Source organism: Phlebotomus papatasi, chromosome 2 (assembly GCF_024763615.1).
Source record: "Phlebotomus papatasi isolate M1 chromosome 2, Ppap_2.1, whole genome shotgun sequence".
NCBI lineage: Eukaryota > Metazoa > Arthropoda > Insecta > Diptera > Psychodidae > Phlebotomus > Phlebotomus papatasi.
In genome coordinates this window covers 205867-224014 of record NC_077223.1, presented here as the reverse complement: position 1 = coordinate 224014, position 18148 = coordinate 205867, and the positions used below count along the sequence as shown (strand labels likewise).

The following is an 18148-nucleotide window of genomic DNA, read 5'->3' as shown; positions in this document are numbered from 1 at the left end:
ACAAGAATCGGATTTTTATCAATTATAGATAGATATTTTTGAATAATTAAAAAAGATTGTTTTTCACAGAACATTCATATGCTGCTTTGGGTACTCAGAGTCCCAAAAGAGACGAAAGAGTTAACTCTTTCGTCTCTTTTGGGACTCTGAGTACCCAAAGCAGCATATGAATGTTCTGTAAAAAACAATCTTTTTTAGTTATTTAGAACTGAGAAAAATTCAATTCTTTTGGATGATTACAAACTATAAGGATGTCCAAATGTAAGATATTTTTTGTAGGACCTCAATTAATTCCTGAGCTTAGATATTTTTGATTGAAAAATTGTGAAATTGGCTTGCAGCATATGCTTCGGTCCGGAAAGAGTTAAAGAACCTAGGTTGACCTGCTAACTCAGGTACACACCGTTTTTCAATCAATCTAAATTACGAATCACTGATAAAATTGTCTTTTTTTAAAGCATTTTATTGTTATCATATTTCCTAAGTCAGGATTTTTATATGATCTAATTTCAGAAATTACATTCTCTGTTGAACTGTGGGTATAGGTGAGTGCGCTGAACTGGAACTTGAAGTGCTGCATTCAAATAAACTTGGACTACTAATACTGATCCGGAAGCCATCATCTGGCATATAACATTTTTCTGGACTATCGCTGTTTAGTGAATTTTGTGCCATTTGACACTCCTCCAGAGCTTCTTGTCGTTGATGTTGGGGCCACTGTCGCGGCAAACTGTTCTGACAATAGTTCGCTTGGTGGCTGTTGTCCGGAATCTGAATGCCCCACATTTGAAGTGCCCTTATTCGGTTCTGCATAGATTTGCTGCATTTCGACTCCTCCTGCTGCTGTTCGCTGCACAACAGTTTCCTGGGTGGCGATGCCTGGGGAACTTGCTGTAAGCGTGGTTGGTGTTTCATATATTGCTGGGGATTCAGTATATGAGACAACTGGTTGTTGGTCATAGCCATCTCCGGTGTACTGTATGTACTGACTGGGATCATATTCGTCTTGTTGGTATTGCTGAGCCCCATATTGTACTCCATAATCTGGTTGCTGCTGGATGTATTGTTGGGATTGGTATTGATCATACACTGATGACTGCTGTCCATAGGTTGCATCGTACTGAGGCTCGAAAGTATCTCCTGTGACTTCCCCTCCAATCGTCGTATAATCTCGCCCACTGGTGTACTCCATTGTTGTCGGCGTTCCGCTAAATTGTCCCAATTCACTTGTTCCATCATACTTCGGCTGCAACTCCACTCTTCCAATTCCCGTTTCATTTCCTCCTTCAATCGGAGCCGCGTCGTCTCTTCGGGTTCTACTTCCTTCTCGTGATGCACTTCTGCCATGTTCCTCGAGTACACTCTGTCGGCTTCCGGATCTTGATAGATTTGGCTTACGTTTCTGCTCATCTGTAGGGGTGTTTCTGGCCTTTTCGACTTCCATTCTTTCAGTGGTGTACTTGTCTCCGTGAACTGGGGATTTGTATTCAATTCTTCCTGGCTGTTCCACTGACACTCCGCCATAATCTTGCTGTTTAGTGTAGCTTCGCTCTGGGGAGTTTCTATCAGTTGTGGGTGAGACAATGACATCAGCCACTGTTCCGTCTTCTCGTCCTTGATATTCGAATTTTCCTTGGATGTCACTTTCCTCTTGTATGTACTGCGCTGTAAGGGTAAATGGCATCTTCATGATTTGTTTTCAGTATTACCAAAATGAGAATACTAAAAAATTAAAGTGGAAGATAATTTCAGATATCCGTTTAAAGGGATTTTTTTCAGCATAAATACTAAGAAATGTGAAAAAAAATGTTGAATAAAGCCGTGTGATAATAGATTAGAATGGAATTATAGATACATGTATATAAAATAATAATTTCTATTGCCTTCCGTCTCTGGAATTTTTAAGGCGACCAATTCAAGAATATATCTGTGACTGCTGAAGAGTGAAGATGTTTTCATTCTGAATAAAATGTTCATGAAGTTCTCATGTGATTTCATGCATTATCACATTAGGTTAAAATAGCCGAAATACCTTCATTAAAAATTTCTTCGGTGGGATTGACATTATCAATGTGATCAGTATTTGGATTATTTGTAAAAATGCTATCTTTATTCATAATTCTTGTGGTTAGATATTCTACATTTGACTGTAGAGTTGATATTTCTTTCCTGAAACAGACACAAGAAAAAACAATTCTTAATTTTTACAGATATTCTTGTACCTTTTCTGTATGATTCAATGCTTCTGAATCACTACTGGTATTCATGGGACCCTTTCCATTTCTAAATAGTGGATTGATATCCTTGTAACTCGTCCATATTTGCCTCAATCTCTCCATCAACTCTTTGTTGGTCTGTCTTAAGATCTGTGTGTTATTTCTAAAGGAAAGTGTGTGATAAATGTTTTCAAACACCTTTTAAAAATTATTGAATTAAAAAAATACGAATTGTACTTTTGCAAATGCAGCGACAAAAAACCTTAAAAGCCTATTTTTATTTTGTCACTTCAATTGCAAATGTGAAAAACAACTAACTACTTAGGTTTGGTTAATTGATGGTCGAATCTTCTTGGTTTTTGGTTTTGGTATTACTTTTATGCTCACATCAACCTTAAGAGGTGATTTATTGACAAATTGCTGCTCGTTTTGCCCATCATTGAGTACAATCCTTTGGCCGGTGATAGATACCAAAGGTTGAGAGTCTTTTGTCACATCTTCAGTATCTCTTCGATAAGATCCAATCGGGTGATCTACAGGCTTTTCTTGCCGTTGTTCTGCGCTTAACAACGGGCCAGAGATTCGGTGGATTGATCTCAAATTGTGAGAATCTGACACGCTTTTTGGCTGCCACTGCGGCCCTACAGAAGGCAACAAACCAAAAACCAAGAATTAGATTCACCAACATATCTCACTGTCTCTTTCAGCATGCAGATCTGCCAAGGAAATGTTAACAAGCAAACGAAAATTACAAAATTCTACTAAAAATCAGAAAAAATAATATGAAAAGAAAAATGTTACTTATGTTTCAATGAAGTGTCCTCTAATTTTTGTGTTAAGCTTTTGCACTCTGAAGTCAGTTTTTCCATGAGCTGTCTCTGATCATGTATCATTCCTTCCAGTTCGGAGACGGTGTTTGCTGGAAAGCAGCGATTAAAGAAAAAGAAATCGTTTAATTTTGAAGTTATTTAGATTTCTTTGTTGATTCTTTTACTCATTGTCACTAGAAAAGCTTTAATGATGCAATGGGATTAAGCAGGAGAAGCTCATGGATAAACTTAATATTTTCTCTTTTAAAAGGTTCGCGCCCTTTTTTATTCTTTTAAAGAAAAATACTGATATTCTAATAAAAAAGGAGACGAATCATACCGTAGTATAAATCTTTGTTTATTCTGCCCAATTTCTCTTAATTGTTCAGAAATAAAAATGTATAGAAAAGTGCAAATTAAAATTTTTAATACCCCTCATATTTCTTTAGAAAAACTTATTTAACTTAATATTTCTTTGAGTGTATTTAATGTTAAACTATCACTAATCCTTTGAAAAAATAATAAAATTTTCTGAATGTGATAATAACATACCATGCTTCATTTCCATATCTGAAATAATTTTGGACATCTCTTTAGGTCTTGGCTCACGTCCAATTTCTCCAAGTGTAATCTGGGAAAAAATAAAAGAAGGTAGAAACCGAGGATGAGATATTGCAGAAATTATGGTGAAGGCTCACCTCCTTTTCTAAAGCCGAAATTTGGTCGGAAAGACGGAGATTCTCACGGCGAGCATGTAAGAGGTCGCCGTCCGATCGATCGAGACGCTGACGCAGTGAATTGACTTCTGCATTGAGGCGCGACGTCTCCACCTTGCTCTGACGCTCCGCCCTCTCCAATTGCATTCTTAGCGATGTGATTTCCTGCTCAAGGCTTTGCTTCTCCGCATTCATTTGCGCCACATCTGATAGCCACGAAGAGGTCTTACTCTTTATTTCTGCCTTCAGCTCATCAATCTGCGAATTTTTTTGCATGAGATCCCTTTTGTAATCTGACTCAATTCTCTTCTGACGCTCCAGTTCAATTTGGAGCTTAGACGCCTGCTCCCACTGGCACGTCAGATCTCCACCTAGCTGATCTACTTGGTAGTTATAGCGTCTTTCAGCATTAGTGCGTTCATCAGCAATTCTACGTGCCATTTCATTTTGAATCTCCCGGACACGCTCATGTTGTCTCTCGAGCTCGTCCTTGAGGCGTCTTATCTCAATATCTGCTTGAGTCCTTTCAAATACCACCTGCTCATTAAAATCTCGCACCCTCTGACTTTTTGAAAATGAATCAGCCTCCTTCATCTCATTGATCTGGGTTTGTAGTTTTCTGATTATCTCATCCTGTGCTATTTTCTCTCTGTAAAAAAAGATAATGTAAGTGTTGAATCACAAAAAAAATAACACACTGACCTCTGCAAATTATCTATTTGTTTCCTATAGATGTCTGCAGAGCCACTTTCTCCCACACCCATTGCAATCTTTCTCTTATTGTTTTCGTTCTCCTCATTGAGGCGCTTGTAATCAATTGCTGATTGCGCTAATTGAGCCTCCAGTTCGCTAATTCTCGATTCAAATACAATATTAGGCCCAATTGGGCCCATATTGCACGAAGTATACTTCATGGAAAGACTCTTAGAGTCTACATTATCATTTTCATCACTTTCTGAAGAATCCATATTGCTGAGGAAAGTTCGAGTGAGGCCGACTTTAGCCTTGTCTGTTAGGGTTTCGTTTTCAGTAATAACATTTTTTACTTTTGAGAGCAAATTGGCTAATTCTTCTCTGCAAAACTGTGACTCTTTCTCCAGCTGCTCGATATAGTGCTCTTGTCGCTCTATGAAATTCATGAGCTCTTGTGGAGGTGGATTGACGTCAGTGATTTGAGCTATTTCCGACTGTTGAAGGCTACTCGTCGAATAGGATGGTTTAAGGCCCAACGGGAAATTTTCCTTTGTCATCACTGGATACTCAACTAGTCTTCTAGTATTGTACTGTGTAAGTGCAGATGACTGTGGAAAATATTTTGAAATCTCCGACAGAACTGGTCTTTCAGCGGTCGATTGATAATCTGAATCATCACAATCACTGGGACGATGATAGGTCATTTTACTGGTTGTGTAAGATTCAGCCAGGAGATATTTAAGCCTATTTACGGCTTCCCTGTAGGCAAAATCGGTGAAATCAACATTTTTCTTCTTGCACATGGGATCAGTCATTTTTGGTGATAGGCCACTCTTCCTAATTGTGAAAATGATGTACGAAAAAGAAAATATATTTTTTGGAGACTTTTCAATATATATATATATATATATATATATAGTTTTTATTCTAACTTTTCACTTTCACCATATTCTATTATTTTATCACTCATTTTAGGTCTTATTAGGAATATGAAATTAAGTCTGAATTACATAGATTACAAAGAAACACTGGGTTATTCAATTGCCAATACCGCATATACGATAGAATCTACTTCAAAACCTCGTTTGTTGTCATGGAAATTCAAATTTAGGGCTTCAAGTTGAGTGACACAGCGAAGGAAGGTATTATCAATGTAGCAATGGCCAGGAAAATAGGGGAAAAAAATTTACGCTCTAGTGCTTTTCATTGGTACCCTCTCATTCTCTTTCGAAATCGCTGAAGACATTCTTTGTCATTAATATTACGTCTCAATATTAATCATGTGTGATAAACTCTCGACATTTTTTATATCTAGGAATATCAATACTAGCGTGATTGAGGATGATAAAAAAAAATCAAGACAAAATTTGAAATATACTTTTTGTACTAGTCATATAAAAAGTAGGATATTTTATATCTCCCGTGATTGATTTGTTATAGCAAGATATATAATAAACAATCGTTTTTAAAGAACGATTTCTGCGAATGTATATAGAGTATTATTTTTGAAGTCCTTGTGCTCTCCTAAAACTGCTGAAAATCAGTGTTTTCTACCAAATCGATATGATAAACTAATTTTTATTAAGCCTTGATATGTACATTTGACTTGTGAAAGAAAATTCTTGTCTGGTACAAAATTTTTACCAAAGTGAAAAAAGATGGACAGATAAGACCAGACCAGCTTATTGTAGGTGAGATTCTTTACGTGAGTAGGCTTCGATTGCAAGCAAATTCGATTTAACTGAAATTGGGAGATATTTTGCATTAATTTTTTATCCAATTCCTGGAAACAAACCTAAATTTTGTGTTTACAACAAAACTATCTAGGATTTGTTTCAACTGACATAAAAATAAATTATATGGGTGAAATATAGACCAGAATGTCCTCTATAATTTTTCCCAAAAAATGATCAAATTGGGTAAGCGGGTACCGAAGTAATTGAGGTTTAAAAACACTCTAAAATTTGAACAACTTTCACAATGGTTTTTTTTTTTAGAAAAATTAGTCGAATTTTTACGCTACGTAACGCTATCAATAGTAAATCTTTGAACTATCATCTGAAAGTTCTCATCGATACGATTCTTCAGACAAAAATTTTGGTCAAAATGTTAATCACAACCGGAGATGTAGGTCGGTCAATTTTTCAAATTTTATCTCTTACAGCTCGAGTAGGTGCCCGAGTCCGAGCGGCTGAAATGTGGGCGGACAGACAGGAAATTTTTTAGCCATCCAAATATTTATGATCAGGAAGTAGTGAAAAGCATTTTCGCAAAGTTTTAGCACGATCGAAGAACTTGAGATTTTGTGATGATTATAATAGTTGAAATTCTTATGAATCTCATTTAGTATCTGAAAATTTCCTCCAAAATTTTCCACACCTAAAAGCTTTAGTAATTACCTAGTCTACTTTTATATCTATTACTTTTCAAAACGATGTAGCTGAATTAGCGTTTTAACTTTATACCATAATCCCAAAATAAGGGAAACGAGAAAACTTTTCTTTTGCATGTCTGGCAAAGTATGATATTTTGATTTTGTTGATTAGGTTTTTTTTTTTCAAAGCCAAAGTTTACTTAGCAAAATGTATTAAATCGATTAACAAAGCATTCTGATTTTTTCTTACAACAAGATATTTTAATTAATTGTCTTTGTTTTCCTAAATATAGAAATCAACAATGTTTTTAATACAAAACTTATTGAATAATATGAAGTATCATATTTTTAGGATAATTTATTGATCACACATTTTTTTTCCTTTTTAGGTCACAAAAAATCGGCGAATTAACAAAAGAAGACTTACAGCAAATGGTTATGGAAAACAACTTACCTCGATTTATTCCGACGGTTTTTTCCAGAGATACTGTCTTTATCAATAATACCCAAACTTGACAGAATCTTAGAAGTTTTGTAATTAGCACTATGTCTCGGTGAAGTTTTCAAATATCCAAGTGGAGAAATGTTTCTATTGGTGCTTCCAGTCTTCATTTTACCTCCCAGAATATCTTTTTCTTGTACAACACTCGAGAGCTAAAGACACTAAGCACTTTTTGCATCTGCGTTTGAATTACAACTGAGAGTCCACGAATTGAAGTGATATTCCTTTTATAGGGTCTACCGCGAGGGTGAAATTTTGGGTGGTTTAGTCACGACAAAACTACAGACTACTAACAAATATGCTAAAGCAGTGTAGCATCATGCTATCCCTCTATTTATGATAATTAGTTATTATTCATTCGCGTGACTGTGAAAGCTCATCACAACCGTTGCTACTATTCCCTAACCACGTTCGCAAAGCTCTGTTTCTGCGCCTTAAATATGATAAAGCATATATTTACAAAATAAAAATGCACCACCACCGGAAGAAGATACATCCGTGCTTTCACTCAGTGTGCTTTAGTGGTCGAAATAAAAATCAAGATTGTACATCGCGAGGGAAAATAAATTTATTTATGAATACTTTACATGCGACATCCACATAATTTGCTTCGTGAAACTGACTTGTGCCTTAGTAAAAGTGAAGCAGAACTGTTGTGGAAATATATTTTTTACAAGCAATGTATGTTGCAAGCTATATTTGTCAAAAAAGAAATCGATAATTTTCGTCATGACATACATATATTCCAAAAAAAAAACACTTTCAGGATTTCAGCCGATAAAATTGAATGAAACTGAACATACTGAAAATATTATGTATGTATAAGTATTGTACTTCCTATTTCCAAAAGGGTTTTGCTTAAAAGAATGGAAATATGAAAAAAGTAATAAAAATAAAAAACCGATGCTATAATTTAAAAAATCCTCACTTTTCTACCTAAACGAAGGTCAGACGTTCTAGAAAGTTAGGGGAATATAGGCATGGTTCGCACATAGTGAACCTTCAAACGATGCGAATTTTCTCTTTGTTTGCAAAGAGCAGGTTTACCATTTCTCATCTCGTCGCATGAAGCTAAAAATTATCTATCATCCTATGGCTAGGAAATGACGAACTATAGCTCTTTGCAATCAAAGAGAAAAATTGCATTATTTGAAGGTTCACTGTGTGCGAATCATACCTACATTCCCCTATAATATTATGTGAAGGCTTTCATTTGCGCTCTCACTCATCTAATTCAGTCAAACAGGTGAAACAGCACAAGAGATTATGGTGTTTTGAATTTTGTGAACTTGCCCTCCTCATTTCTCCGGTTCTACTGTAACCACAGAAATGCTCGACACTTTCTGGGAACTTCATAACATAGACTACAATACTCTAAACTCTAAACTAAAATTTTATCAACATACACAATGACATTTTTGAGAAATATAACTTTAACCCATTCCTTACCATGGTATTACACATCATACGCAAATTGAGTGATTTTAGATGGTTTATTCCTAGGCAACTGATACTCGAATTGCTGTCGGGAATGGATTTTTAGTACTTTTAGTCCCTCAATTACTTGGGAAAAATAGTCCGACAGAGATGAAAATAGAAAATACATTTTGTTGTTCTTTTCTCGCTTCGCGGAGTCATGCAAAATTTTTGTTTAAAGTGGCGGATCGGAAAGTCATCCTCTTTCCTGATTTGAATTCTAATTGCCAATTTGTGTTCTTGGATAGTTACTCTATCTAAATAGACGCGTGTTTGAGAGCGACTACCCGCGCCCCCATAATAGATATTTTTTTTCTTTTCAAAAAAATCATCTATTAATCTGTATGAAACTAATTCTAGAATATGAAAATTCTATCTTAAGTATTTCTAGTACATTAACTGAATGGGTAAATCGTTTACACTATCGCAGCGCCACCAGTAGTGAAGTTTTACAATATCATTTGAAAGTGCTCATTGAGACGCATAATAAAAAATTTATGTGAAAGTATTAATTAGAATTGGAAAAGTAAATCAATTTTCGAACTTCGACGCTTTACAGTTCGGGTCAGGTCCACGTAACGCACTAAAGTTTCTTTTTTTTATTTGATAGATATAAAGTACAGCTAAAGCTGGCTGAAGCATACTAAAATTTGAGTTCAATGACCTAGGGGCTGAACGGGCTGAACCATTGAGAAAACAAAAAAGGGGGTCTTTGAAATGGCGGAAATAAGCATAGGGGGTAAAGCGTCAATGCACCAAGTTGCAATTTTCCATTATTATACAACCTTTGCCGAAAACTACGAGTTAAAACCCGTCTCTGAAGGTTCATGATTGAGGTGTAGTATATAGAATCTATGTAGGGGGAAGTGGGATACCTTTGAATTGAAGCAGCTTTGATTAGGGTTTTTTTCTCCTTTTTTTTAAATGAAGGATATCATTGTGATATAATTTAGCTCAACAATTCAATTGTGAAGATAAATTATATCATGATAAGGGTTAATTCCATTTAAAAATCGGAGCCCAATTTCAAAGCTGCCCCACTTCCCCCTAAAGAATTTGAGCATTTTGCAAAGTTGGGACGATTTGCCTTCCCTTTTTAGTTATATCTGATAGGGAATACATATATTTATAAAGAACTTACAGTGACTGTACACTTTCATTGTGCTCACCTTGTAAAAGTGATAATTAATAAATTAAAAAAGATCCCTATTGTAATGTCTCAATAGCAAGCAACAATAACAATCAACACAATTGATTTCACTCCGCAGTTATAAAGTAGAGAACTTGAATATTGATTATGGTCAGTCTCATAGTGTCAGACGAATGGTGATCCCAGTGCTCTCTTAATTTTCGTAAACAACCCAGATTGCGGCAATTGTTGCTCAATAAACACCTCCACAGCATATTAACATTACCAATTGATTCAAAGGGGTCTATTTGATGTGAAAATACACTTTCAGTTTAGAACAATTTAAGGAATGTGCTGTCATTCCTCCTGCCTCAATTTTCTCAATACTATGTAATTATAAAAGGTCTTTAAAGGCAATTTGTACGTATACTCTGGATTGCCATATATCTCAAAGAACTGACTTTTAGCAATTCTTGCGAGTCTTTTAAACAAGACAAACGCCCATGATAGGGAACACAAAAACGAACTAAAAAGACTTCAAAGGTCTTCACACGCAAGAAACAATACATCGTAGCTCGTATATCGTTTATATACTTATTTTCTATCATTAAGGGCATGCTATTATGAAGAAAACTTTGAGTTCGAGAAGAATTCAAATACGGTACTCAACTTAATGGCTTCTACACACTAGATAAATTTATGTCCATATTGAAGCAAATGCCTACGCTTGGGTAGAAAAAACTCTTAAATATGGACATAAATTTCTCTAGTGTGCAGAGACCATAAAATTCAAAATAGCTCCTGATTATCTGACCATATTACAATATTTTTAGATTAAAAATAAGTAATTATTTTTAATTTTTTTTAGTTAAATTAATTAAAACAAAATTATTCATAGGAGAAAGTGGGACACCCTTGAAACGGGACACTTTTGAAACAGGACTCTTTTCTCCTATTTTTAAATGGAACTAGACCATACCATGGTATAATTTAGCTTCACAAGCCAATTGTAGAACTAATTTACATTATGATAAAGCTCAGTTCCATGGAGAGATTAAGTGATAATTAATTTTGATGAAGAAATTAACATGTATACATATATAGGGAATTAATAAAATACTTTGTCCTTCAATAATAATAAATAGTATAATATAATTTATATAATAATAAAAAATTAATACAATATTTATAATTATTTTGCTGTGTTTGACTTTCATTCAAAATCTTACAGAATAGCAAAGCTTGATCAAATAGGAGGCGATATATTACTTCTTTGCAAATTGATAAGAAAGTGAAGTAGTTGCATTGAAATTGAAAATATTGTAGTGGGAATAAACTTTGCTCTACGAAGATAAATTGAAATATTTAGGAGGTGATTTATCGCCTAATCACATTATATTTTACCTTTCCGCGAAATTGTAGCGTCACAATGAATTTTAATCACTTGTAGTTTTAAGCGCGTGCATGCAGAATAATCGCTCAAGAAGTTAAGTAATTCTGTGCACAGACGTGTTATTTGCTGATCGCACCTCCCACATTAAAGTGATCCCAAAGGCATTACATTTATAAGAATGTAATGCTGGGGCTGTGAAGACTTGGAGGAAACGAATAAGAACTCTTGCAGGGTATAACCTCAAAACTACACTTATGTTAAATCTTATAGATTATTACTAGTGATATTAGAAAGATTAAAAAAATTAATGTTGTTGAATGAAATGAGCGTGAACATGGTCATAATTATTAAAGGCATTGGGTTATATTTTGCGATAAATAAAATAAATATATAGTGTTTCTACTGTCTCATAAATTGATTTTGACTCTTTCACACTCTACAGGAATATATTATTGTACTGATTTAAAACTATCAATGAATGATAGCCACTAGCAATCACTTGTATTAAGATGATATGATACATCAATTATAATTGTATAATTTGTTAATTGATCAATAACTGAACTGCATAAATATACTTAATCTTTCTTTAAATACAATTTCACATTATTCAAATCGTGATTGTCTTGAGCTTTGCACAATACAAAATTGTCGCGCATTGTATGAGCTTGATAGTGAAATTAAAAAAAAAGAGTACGGACCATACAGGCTGACTTTAGTGATAGATAAACCTTATAATGATTCAGGGCCAGGATGGAGTCTGTTGTGAGGGTGGGAGGGGGATAACTATAACAACCAATAAGAGAAATCATGAAGACAAAAATTTTTCTTTCTTACTTGAGAAAGTAAGAATAAGAAGATGAATAAGTCTCGATTTAAAACACGTACCCTGTATACTTCTCTCTATCTATGGGGTTCGGGCCGTTCGAGCAGTAAGAAAACATGAAGATGAAGATTTATAAGACCAATACTCAAGAATACTTTGTTGTGGTATTTTCTTCCTTTGTCTGTCAGAAACAGTAAGAATATCTCAAAATACAAAATTGGATTCTGTTCTAAAAGTAATTAAAGTTCATTACCGACCAGCAATTCGGATATTAATTGCAAAGAAATACTTAAATTATCAAAAATTACTCTATTCGAGTATGATGTGTAATGCTGTATATATAGTTAAGAATGGGTTAATTACGTATAATATTCACATTTATCTGGCCATTATACAGGCTATAAACTGTCATTTATAATAAAACCGTTGTAGAATCTAACCTCTAAAGTTTTAGCTGCGACTCTTGTGCAATCACAACTTTTCGGATTTTTAATAGTTTATATATTTAATATGTATGTTATATTTAGCTGGATTTCATTAAAATATTTCACATAAATTCACAATCTGAATAAATTGAATAAATCTCACAGAATAGAAAATAATGCAGATACGACAACGGTTGATTGAAATGATATGTAAAGTTATTATAATAATTTCAATAAGACCGTGTTTTGGAGAATAAGTAGATTGCAAGTCTATTTTAAACTCAAATAACACGAACAAGATGATGAGTTCGTGACCACATTGATTCAAAGATATTCTCATCCTATTAGAAGCACACTTGATTTAACCAATCACAAAATTAGGACCAATTTTAACAATTGAACATAAAAAATATCAAATTTCATTACATTAAGTGATAGTAACTACTTTAATTTTAGATTTACGAATTAATTTGTTTTTGGATTTATTTTACTTATTTCTCTAGGTAAAATAAAAAATAAACTGTGTATAGGCAATAGAGATGAAAAGAGTTGTGCTTGAGGACACCACGAATCTCGTACAAACCATTTAATGAATGTGTGAAATTTTTCAAGCAGTTTTCCCATTATTTTATTAATCCCATAAAAACATTTATTGGTGGGAAAAATAACTTCAAGTCAACGTGAGCGTATAAAACAGCAAATATTGAATACCAAGTGAGAATAGACACACAATTCGTAAAACTTTGCGCAAGATAACTACCATATTTTTTTCTTAACTATCAAAGTTTTGCGTGAATAATTTTGAAGGTCTTTCAAACCTAAAAATTTATGGAAAAATATTTGAGATAAAATACCTAAAAAGATTTTTTTTAGGTCTTTAAAGAAATATTGATAAATTCAATTCAGTTTAATTAATTCTTTTTGAATTTATTCAATTTAAATTATGATACTTTTTTATTTAAGAATGAAACCATTATTAAAAGAAATTGTAAAAAAAATGTTTCAAACATTTTATTAGTAATATTTTTTTTATGATTTTGTTTCGCTAAATACTTCCACATACATATAAATTTAATAGGTGATATTCTTAATAATCGCATCAATTTATTTGTTATAAAATTTACTGAAACATTTTATTTTCTTTTTAAAATTAATTATAAAAATGACATGAAGAATTCAAGAATACTATAAACAAGAAAAGCATATAGGACTATAAACAGTATAGGAGCAAGTGTTCGGCTAAAGCCAAGAATAACTTCTATTATAGCTATGTAATAGCGAGAGCACGGCTAAATGAGATATCACAGTGAGATAGTGAAAAAAGGCGGGAAATCCGATTGCGGAACAATTTTAACCATAATACAGTAACAAATGCGCAAGGCATTTCCCGAAAAATTGCAAGTTATATGCCACAACTTTGCGAATTGATCATAGTGATATTACTTATTTGATATTGGACTTACCTTTGTTGTCTAGTCACGGGTCAAAGTTGTTGTCTATATTTTTCTCTCTCTTTCACTCCAGAGGTTTCAGTTTGCAGACTTCGCCGAAAATTCCAATAAAATACCAAGTTCTGTAACATGTAAAGAGATAGAAAACAAAAAATATGTAAGATAAAGTGTATTTTACCAAAAGTATTATTTAATACATTAAAAAAATTGAAGGTGAACTAACAATGTGGCTCAAAATTTGGTAGTTATTTGAATTGATATGTCTTTTTCCTCTTTTTCCCCATGAACATAAATTTTGCAGAGGTTTTATAATGAAGATATACTATACTCAATAGAAACTTAAATGCATTAAAAAAATATTGTCAGTATAGGTCAAGGAAAACACGGCAAATTGCACTTATTGTTATATTTAAATTATTGTGCTATTTTGTTCATAATAAAGGCACTTTGCCACAATACACACTCTCTTCGGTCCATAGTCTACATTCCCTAACTGTCTCATAGGCTTGTTCCATATCATTTTTGCTTTCTTTAGAACGGATAATTTAAATGGACAAACACTTGCACACAGCTGGCACACAAAACAACGAAATGATTAATTTGAGACAGTTAAAAGCGGAAATATGTGTAACTTTTGTAAGATTTCAAAACAAAACAAAATTCAAAGTAAGGGGTGGCAAAGCGTCTCATGTTTTGGGAACTCGTATAACTTTTATGCTTTTAGATGTTTACCTGTTCTCAACCGATTTGAACTAATTTATAAATTACTTAAAAGATAAAAGATAAAAGATAAAAGATAAAAGAGATAAAAGAAAGACGTTCCTGAGCGATCTACGATCAGCAGATTCTTCCAACACGAGCATTTTGTAGTGATTACATTGTAATAAAAATCAAGTGTGTCGATACGATTAACGGTTCATAGCCGGTTCATTACCGATTAATAAGCTATGAGCCAAAAATGATATCATTCGGTTGAGAAACGCCTTCGAAAGCCTGATAATTTTTTACCTTAAGAAATCGTTATTAGATATGATTCAACAATATTTTCGTATATGGACGAAATATCTGCCTAAACGTCTAAAAAAAAATATCCCAAAACTGAAAAAAACACGACGCCTTTTCGAGCAATCCAAGAAATACAGTGAGTGTCAATAGTTTGTTGCCTAATGGATGTTTGAGAAATCAAGTGAAAAAAATGATAGAAAAAAATACTTTTCCAAAATTTTCTTTTTGCAGATGAGTTCCTTGTAATCCGTAGATATTATTTATAGTTTTCAAAAAAAATAATTAATTTTATTTCATATCAAAAATAATTGTTTTCCAAAAGTTGGTCATTTTTGAAAAATCAAAAGTTTGTTGCCTCATTAAAAAAACTAATTCAAAATGGTGAAAACGTGCAACCAACTTTATGTAAACCGGTTACATTTTAAGCTTATGTCATTTGAGAGGCAAATGGTGGATTTGTACATTTTTAAGGCTGTCAATGGTAAATATATAGGTGTAAGAGTGATGATAAATAACAAGAAATAATCAGTTTTTTGATAATTCATAATTTAAGTTACAATGGCAAATTACAAAAAGTTGAAAGGTGGGATATTGTCCAGAGATACTGTTGGAAGGAATCGGCGTCGCTTAATTGCCAAATTTTATGGAAATTCATGAAAAGTTAAACATAAAATGGTCAAATATTATAGTGATGAAGCACGAGTACATTTGAAAAACGCTACTGGTAGACCCAGGGTTTTGACTCAGAGAGTCGATAACCGCATTCTAGGTATCTCTGATAGTAACCCCATGATGTTTGCTTCAAAAATTCAGAGTCGACCGGTTACAGAAGGCATACAGGCTTCAAAACCAACCGCAATTGAATGAAAGTGGTAAGAATAATTACTTGGTTTCCAGGTTTCCATTGGTAAACAAAACCAATCTGGTTAAAAGGTTGTAAATTCACTTGGGACATGCTAAAAAAGTAAAAATACAACGTCTTACGCAGTTTGGTTTTGCTTACCAATGGAATCTTGCGAGCCAAGTACCTATTCTTATATTTTCTTTCATTTTGAGTTTGATTTTCGAAGCATTTGAAGCCTGTATGCCTTCTGTAACTAGCCGACTCTGAACTTTTGAAGCAAACATCATGGGGTTACTATCACTCTCTGAGCCGAAACCTTGGGTCTACCAGTAGCATTTTTCAAATGTACTCGTGCCTCATCACTATAATATTTGACCATTTTATGTTTAACTTTTCATGAATTTCAAATAAAATTTGGCAATTAAGCGACGCCGATTCCTTCCAACAGTATCTCTGGAAAATATCCCACCTTTCAACTTTTTGTAATTTCCCAATGTAACCTAAATTATGAATTATCAAAAAACTGATTATTTCTTGTTATTTATCATCACTCTTACACCTATATATTTACCATTGACAGCCTTAAAAATGTACAAATCCACCATTTGCCTCTCAAATGACATAAGCTTAAAATGTAACCGGTTTACATAAAGTTGGTTGCACGTTTTCACCATTTTGAATTAGTTTTTTTAATGAGGCAACAAACTTTTGATTTTTCAAAAATGACCAACTTTTGGAAAACAATTATTTTTGATATGAAATAAAATTAATTATTTTTTTTGAAAACTATAAATAATATCTACGGATTACAAGGAACTCATCTGCAAAAAGAAAATTTTGGAAAAGTATTTTTTTCTATCATTTTTTTCACTTGATTTCTCAAACATCCATTAGGCAACAAACTATTGACACTCACTGTACATGGTTTTGGAGGGGAAATGAAGGGCATGTTAATAATGCGGAAGCCGACTTGTGGGAAGGTTCCCCAAAAGTCATAAGTCTTTATTTCTAACCCTTTGGGCTCCAGGGACTCTAGGTCTGGTACGCTAGAACGGCTGAACGGAAAGACGGACGGACGAACAAAAAAGTGGGAAATCATTTCTAAGAAATCATATAAAACTCGAACAAATGTTGAGAAAAGTGGGCCCGGGGAGCGGAAGATGGAAATTTTGAGGGGTGAAAATATTGAGGGATTATATACTGCTCTCTATCTCTCTGTTCAGTTTGAGCAGTAAAAGATATCAAGAACACTTTAATGAAATCCTTCATATTTACAGATTCAACACCTAACAAAATGGTAAAAAAAAATAATTTTCTTTTAGACTTTTTTCACTATTTCAAGTTTGAATAAAAGTTATTAATCTTGTTTTAATGGCGAAATAAAACCAAATAAATACTTTTCACATACATACAATTGAAATTTTTACATATTTAAAGGGTTTTTTTGGTGTTAAACACAAATTAGCATAAAATGTCCTCTCAGTCTTTTAAGTGTTAAACAGTTATATATATTTCAGACAAATCTTGTACTATCTGCGATTTTGTCATAGTAATTTGCGTATACAGTGATAGAAAACTTTTCAACGATTACTTACTACGAACAAAAATAAAATAACAGATAGGTAGATAAAAATATTAAAGAAATTCTTCATATTTTACGATATATTTGTACTATCTGAAAAAATTTTAAAATCCCAAAATGCATCTAAGAGCGAATTGTAAAACGAAATTGTTGAATTGTTATTGTCTTAAAATTCCCAATGTATATTGACTGACTTGGGAACAATTGAGAGAAAAGACTTTTTCGCAACAGTGAGTCTTTAAAAGGCCGCCTCACTTACAGTACCTTTAACATTCCCAATCGAGTAGTGGCGGATAGAGGTGGAATTACAGTGATCAGTGCTTAATGTTAAACGAGGATTCAAGTAAAGTAGTTTGCAAAAATTAATAATCTTATGGATGTCTCTATCGATACTCTAATTCTAAATAACTGTGTGTTGAAATATTAGTTTGAAGTGATAGATATAAAAATTAAGTCTTGAGTCAATTCCTCTCTATTGAGATAATTATGTAATTATGCAAACGTATGTTATATATATTGGAAATGTGAATTAAAGCACTTGATGATGATGCTCTTGTCTAGTAGTTGTCAAAGTCGCCTTTCTATTTGCTGAGAAAATTTTTATGTGAAGAGTGCAGCCACACGAATATTTATTGCAAGTTTCTAAGAAAAAAATATAAAAGTAAAAAAAAACTTCTCATTGTTGTATGGGAATTGAGGCACACGGT

At 33.3% G+C, this 18148-nt stretch overlaps 2 protein-coding genes across 6 annotated transcripts in view; one reads left to right on the top strand and one right to left on the bottom strand.

Annotated features, from left to right (window-relative positions):
* Nucleotides 1-424: 424 nt before the first annotated feature.
* Nucleotides 425-14087, bottom strand: LOC129802030 (serologically defined colon cancer antigen 8 homolog). Of its 5 annotated transcripts, none has more exons than XM_055847570.1 (8): nt 14023-14082; nt 7263-7546; nt 4444-5271; nt 3724-4390; nt 3578-3656; nt 3018-3135; nt 2223-2379; nt 425-1665 (listed from the first exon to the last, which is right to left on the bottom strand). In XM_055847570.1, exons 2-8 carry the CDS (start codon nt 7418-7420, stop codon nt 517-519), a joined length of 3156 nt encoding a protein of 1051 aa, XP_055703545.1. In that variant the 5' UTR covers nt 7421-7546; nt 14023-14082; the 3' UTR covers nt 425-516. The 5 variants fall into 5 exon arrangements, with proteins under 5 accessions (XP_055703545.1, XP_055703547.1, XP_055703546.1 ...); XM_055847572.1 differs by lacking the exon at nt 2223-2379 and adding an exon at nt 2033-2169; XM_055847571.1 differs by lacking the exons at nt 7263-7546; nt 14023-14082 and adding an exon at nt 5367-5534 and having other exon boundaries at nt 427-1665.
* The window catches only part of LOC129804997 (uncharacterized), an 8466-nt gene continuing 2379 nt past the window's right edge, over nt 12062-18148 (top strand). Inside the window, exons 1-2 of the mRNA XM_055852798.1 lie at nt 12062-12079; nt 14036-14167. Of these exons, the coding sequence (XP_055708773.1) occupies nt 12062-12079; nt 14036-14167 (150 nt within the window). The remainder of the gene's footprint in view (nt 12080-14035; nt 14168-18148) is intronic.

What these genes read in the sequence shown, in the direction of transcription:
- LOC129802030 (XM_055847570.1), bottom strand. Translation starts at nt 7,420, where the DNA reads ATGAAGACTGGAAGCACCAATAGAAACATTTCTCCACTTGGATATTTG. An exon ending in AGATATGGAAATGAAGCATG is followed by an intron (nt 3,136 to 3,577) that starts GTATGTTATTAT and finishes GCTGCTTTCCAG; the next exon opens with CAAACACCGTCTCCGAACTG. An exon ending in CATTGAATCATACAGAAAAG is followed by an intron (nt 1,666 to 2,222) that starts GTACAAGAATAT and finishes TTACCCTTACAG; the next exon opens with CGCAGTACATACAAGAGGAA.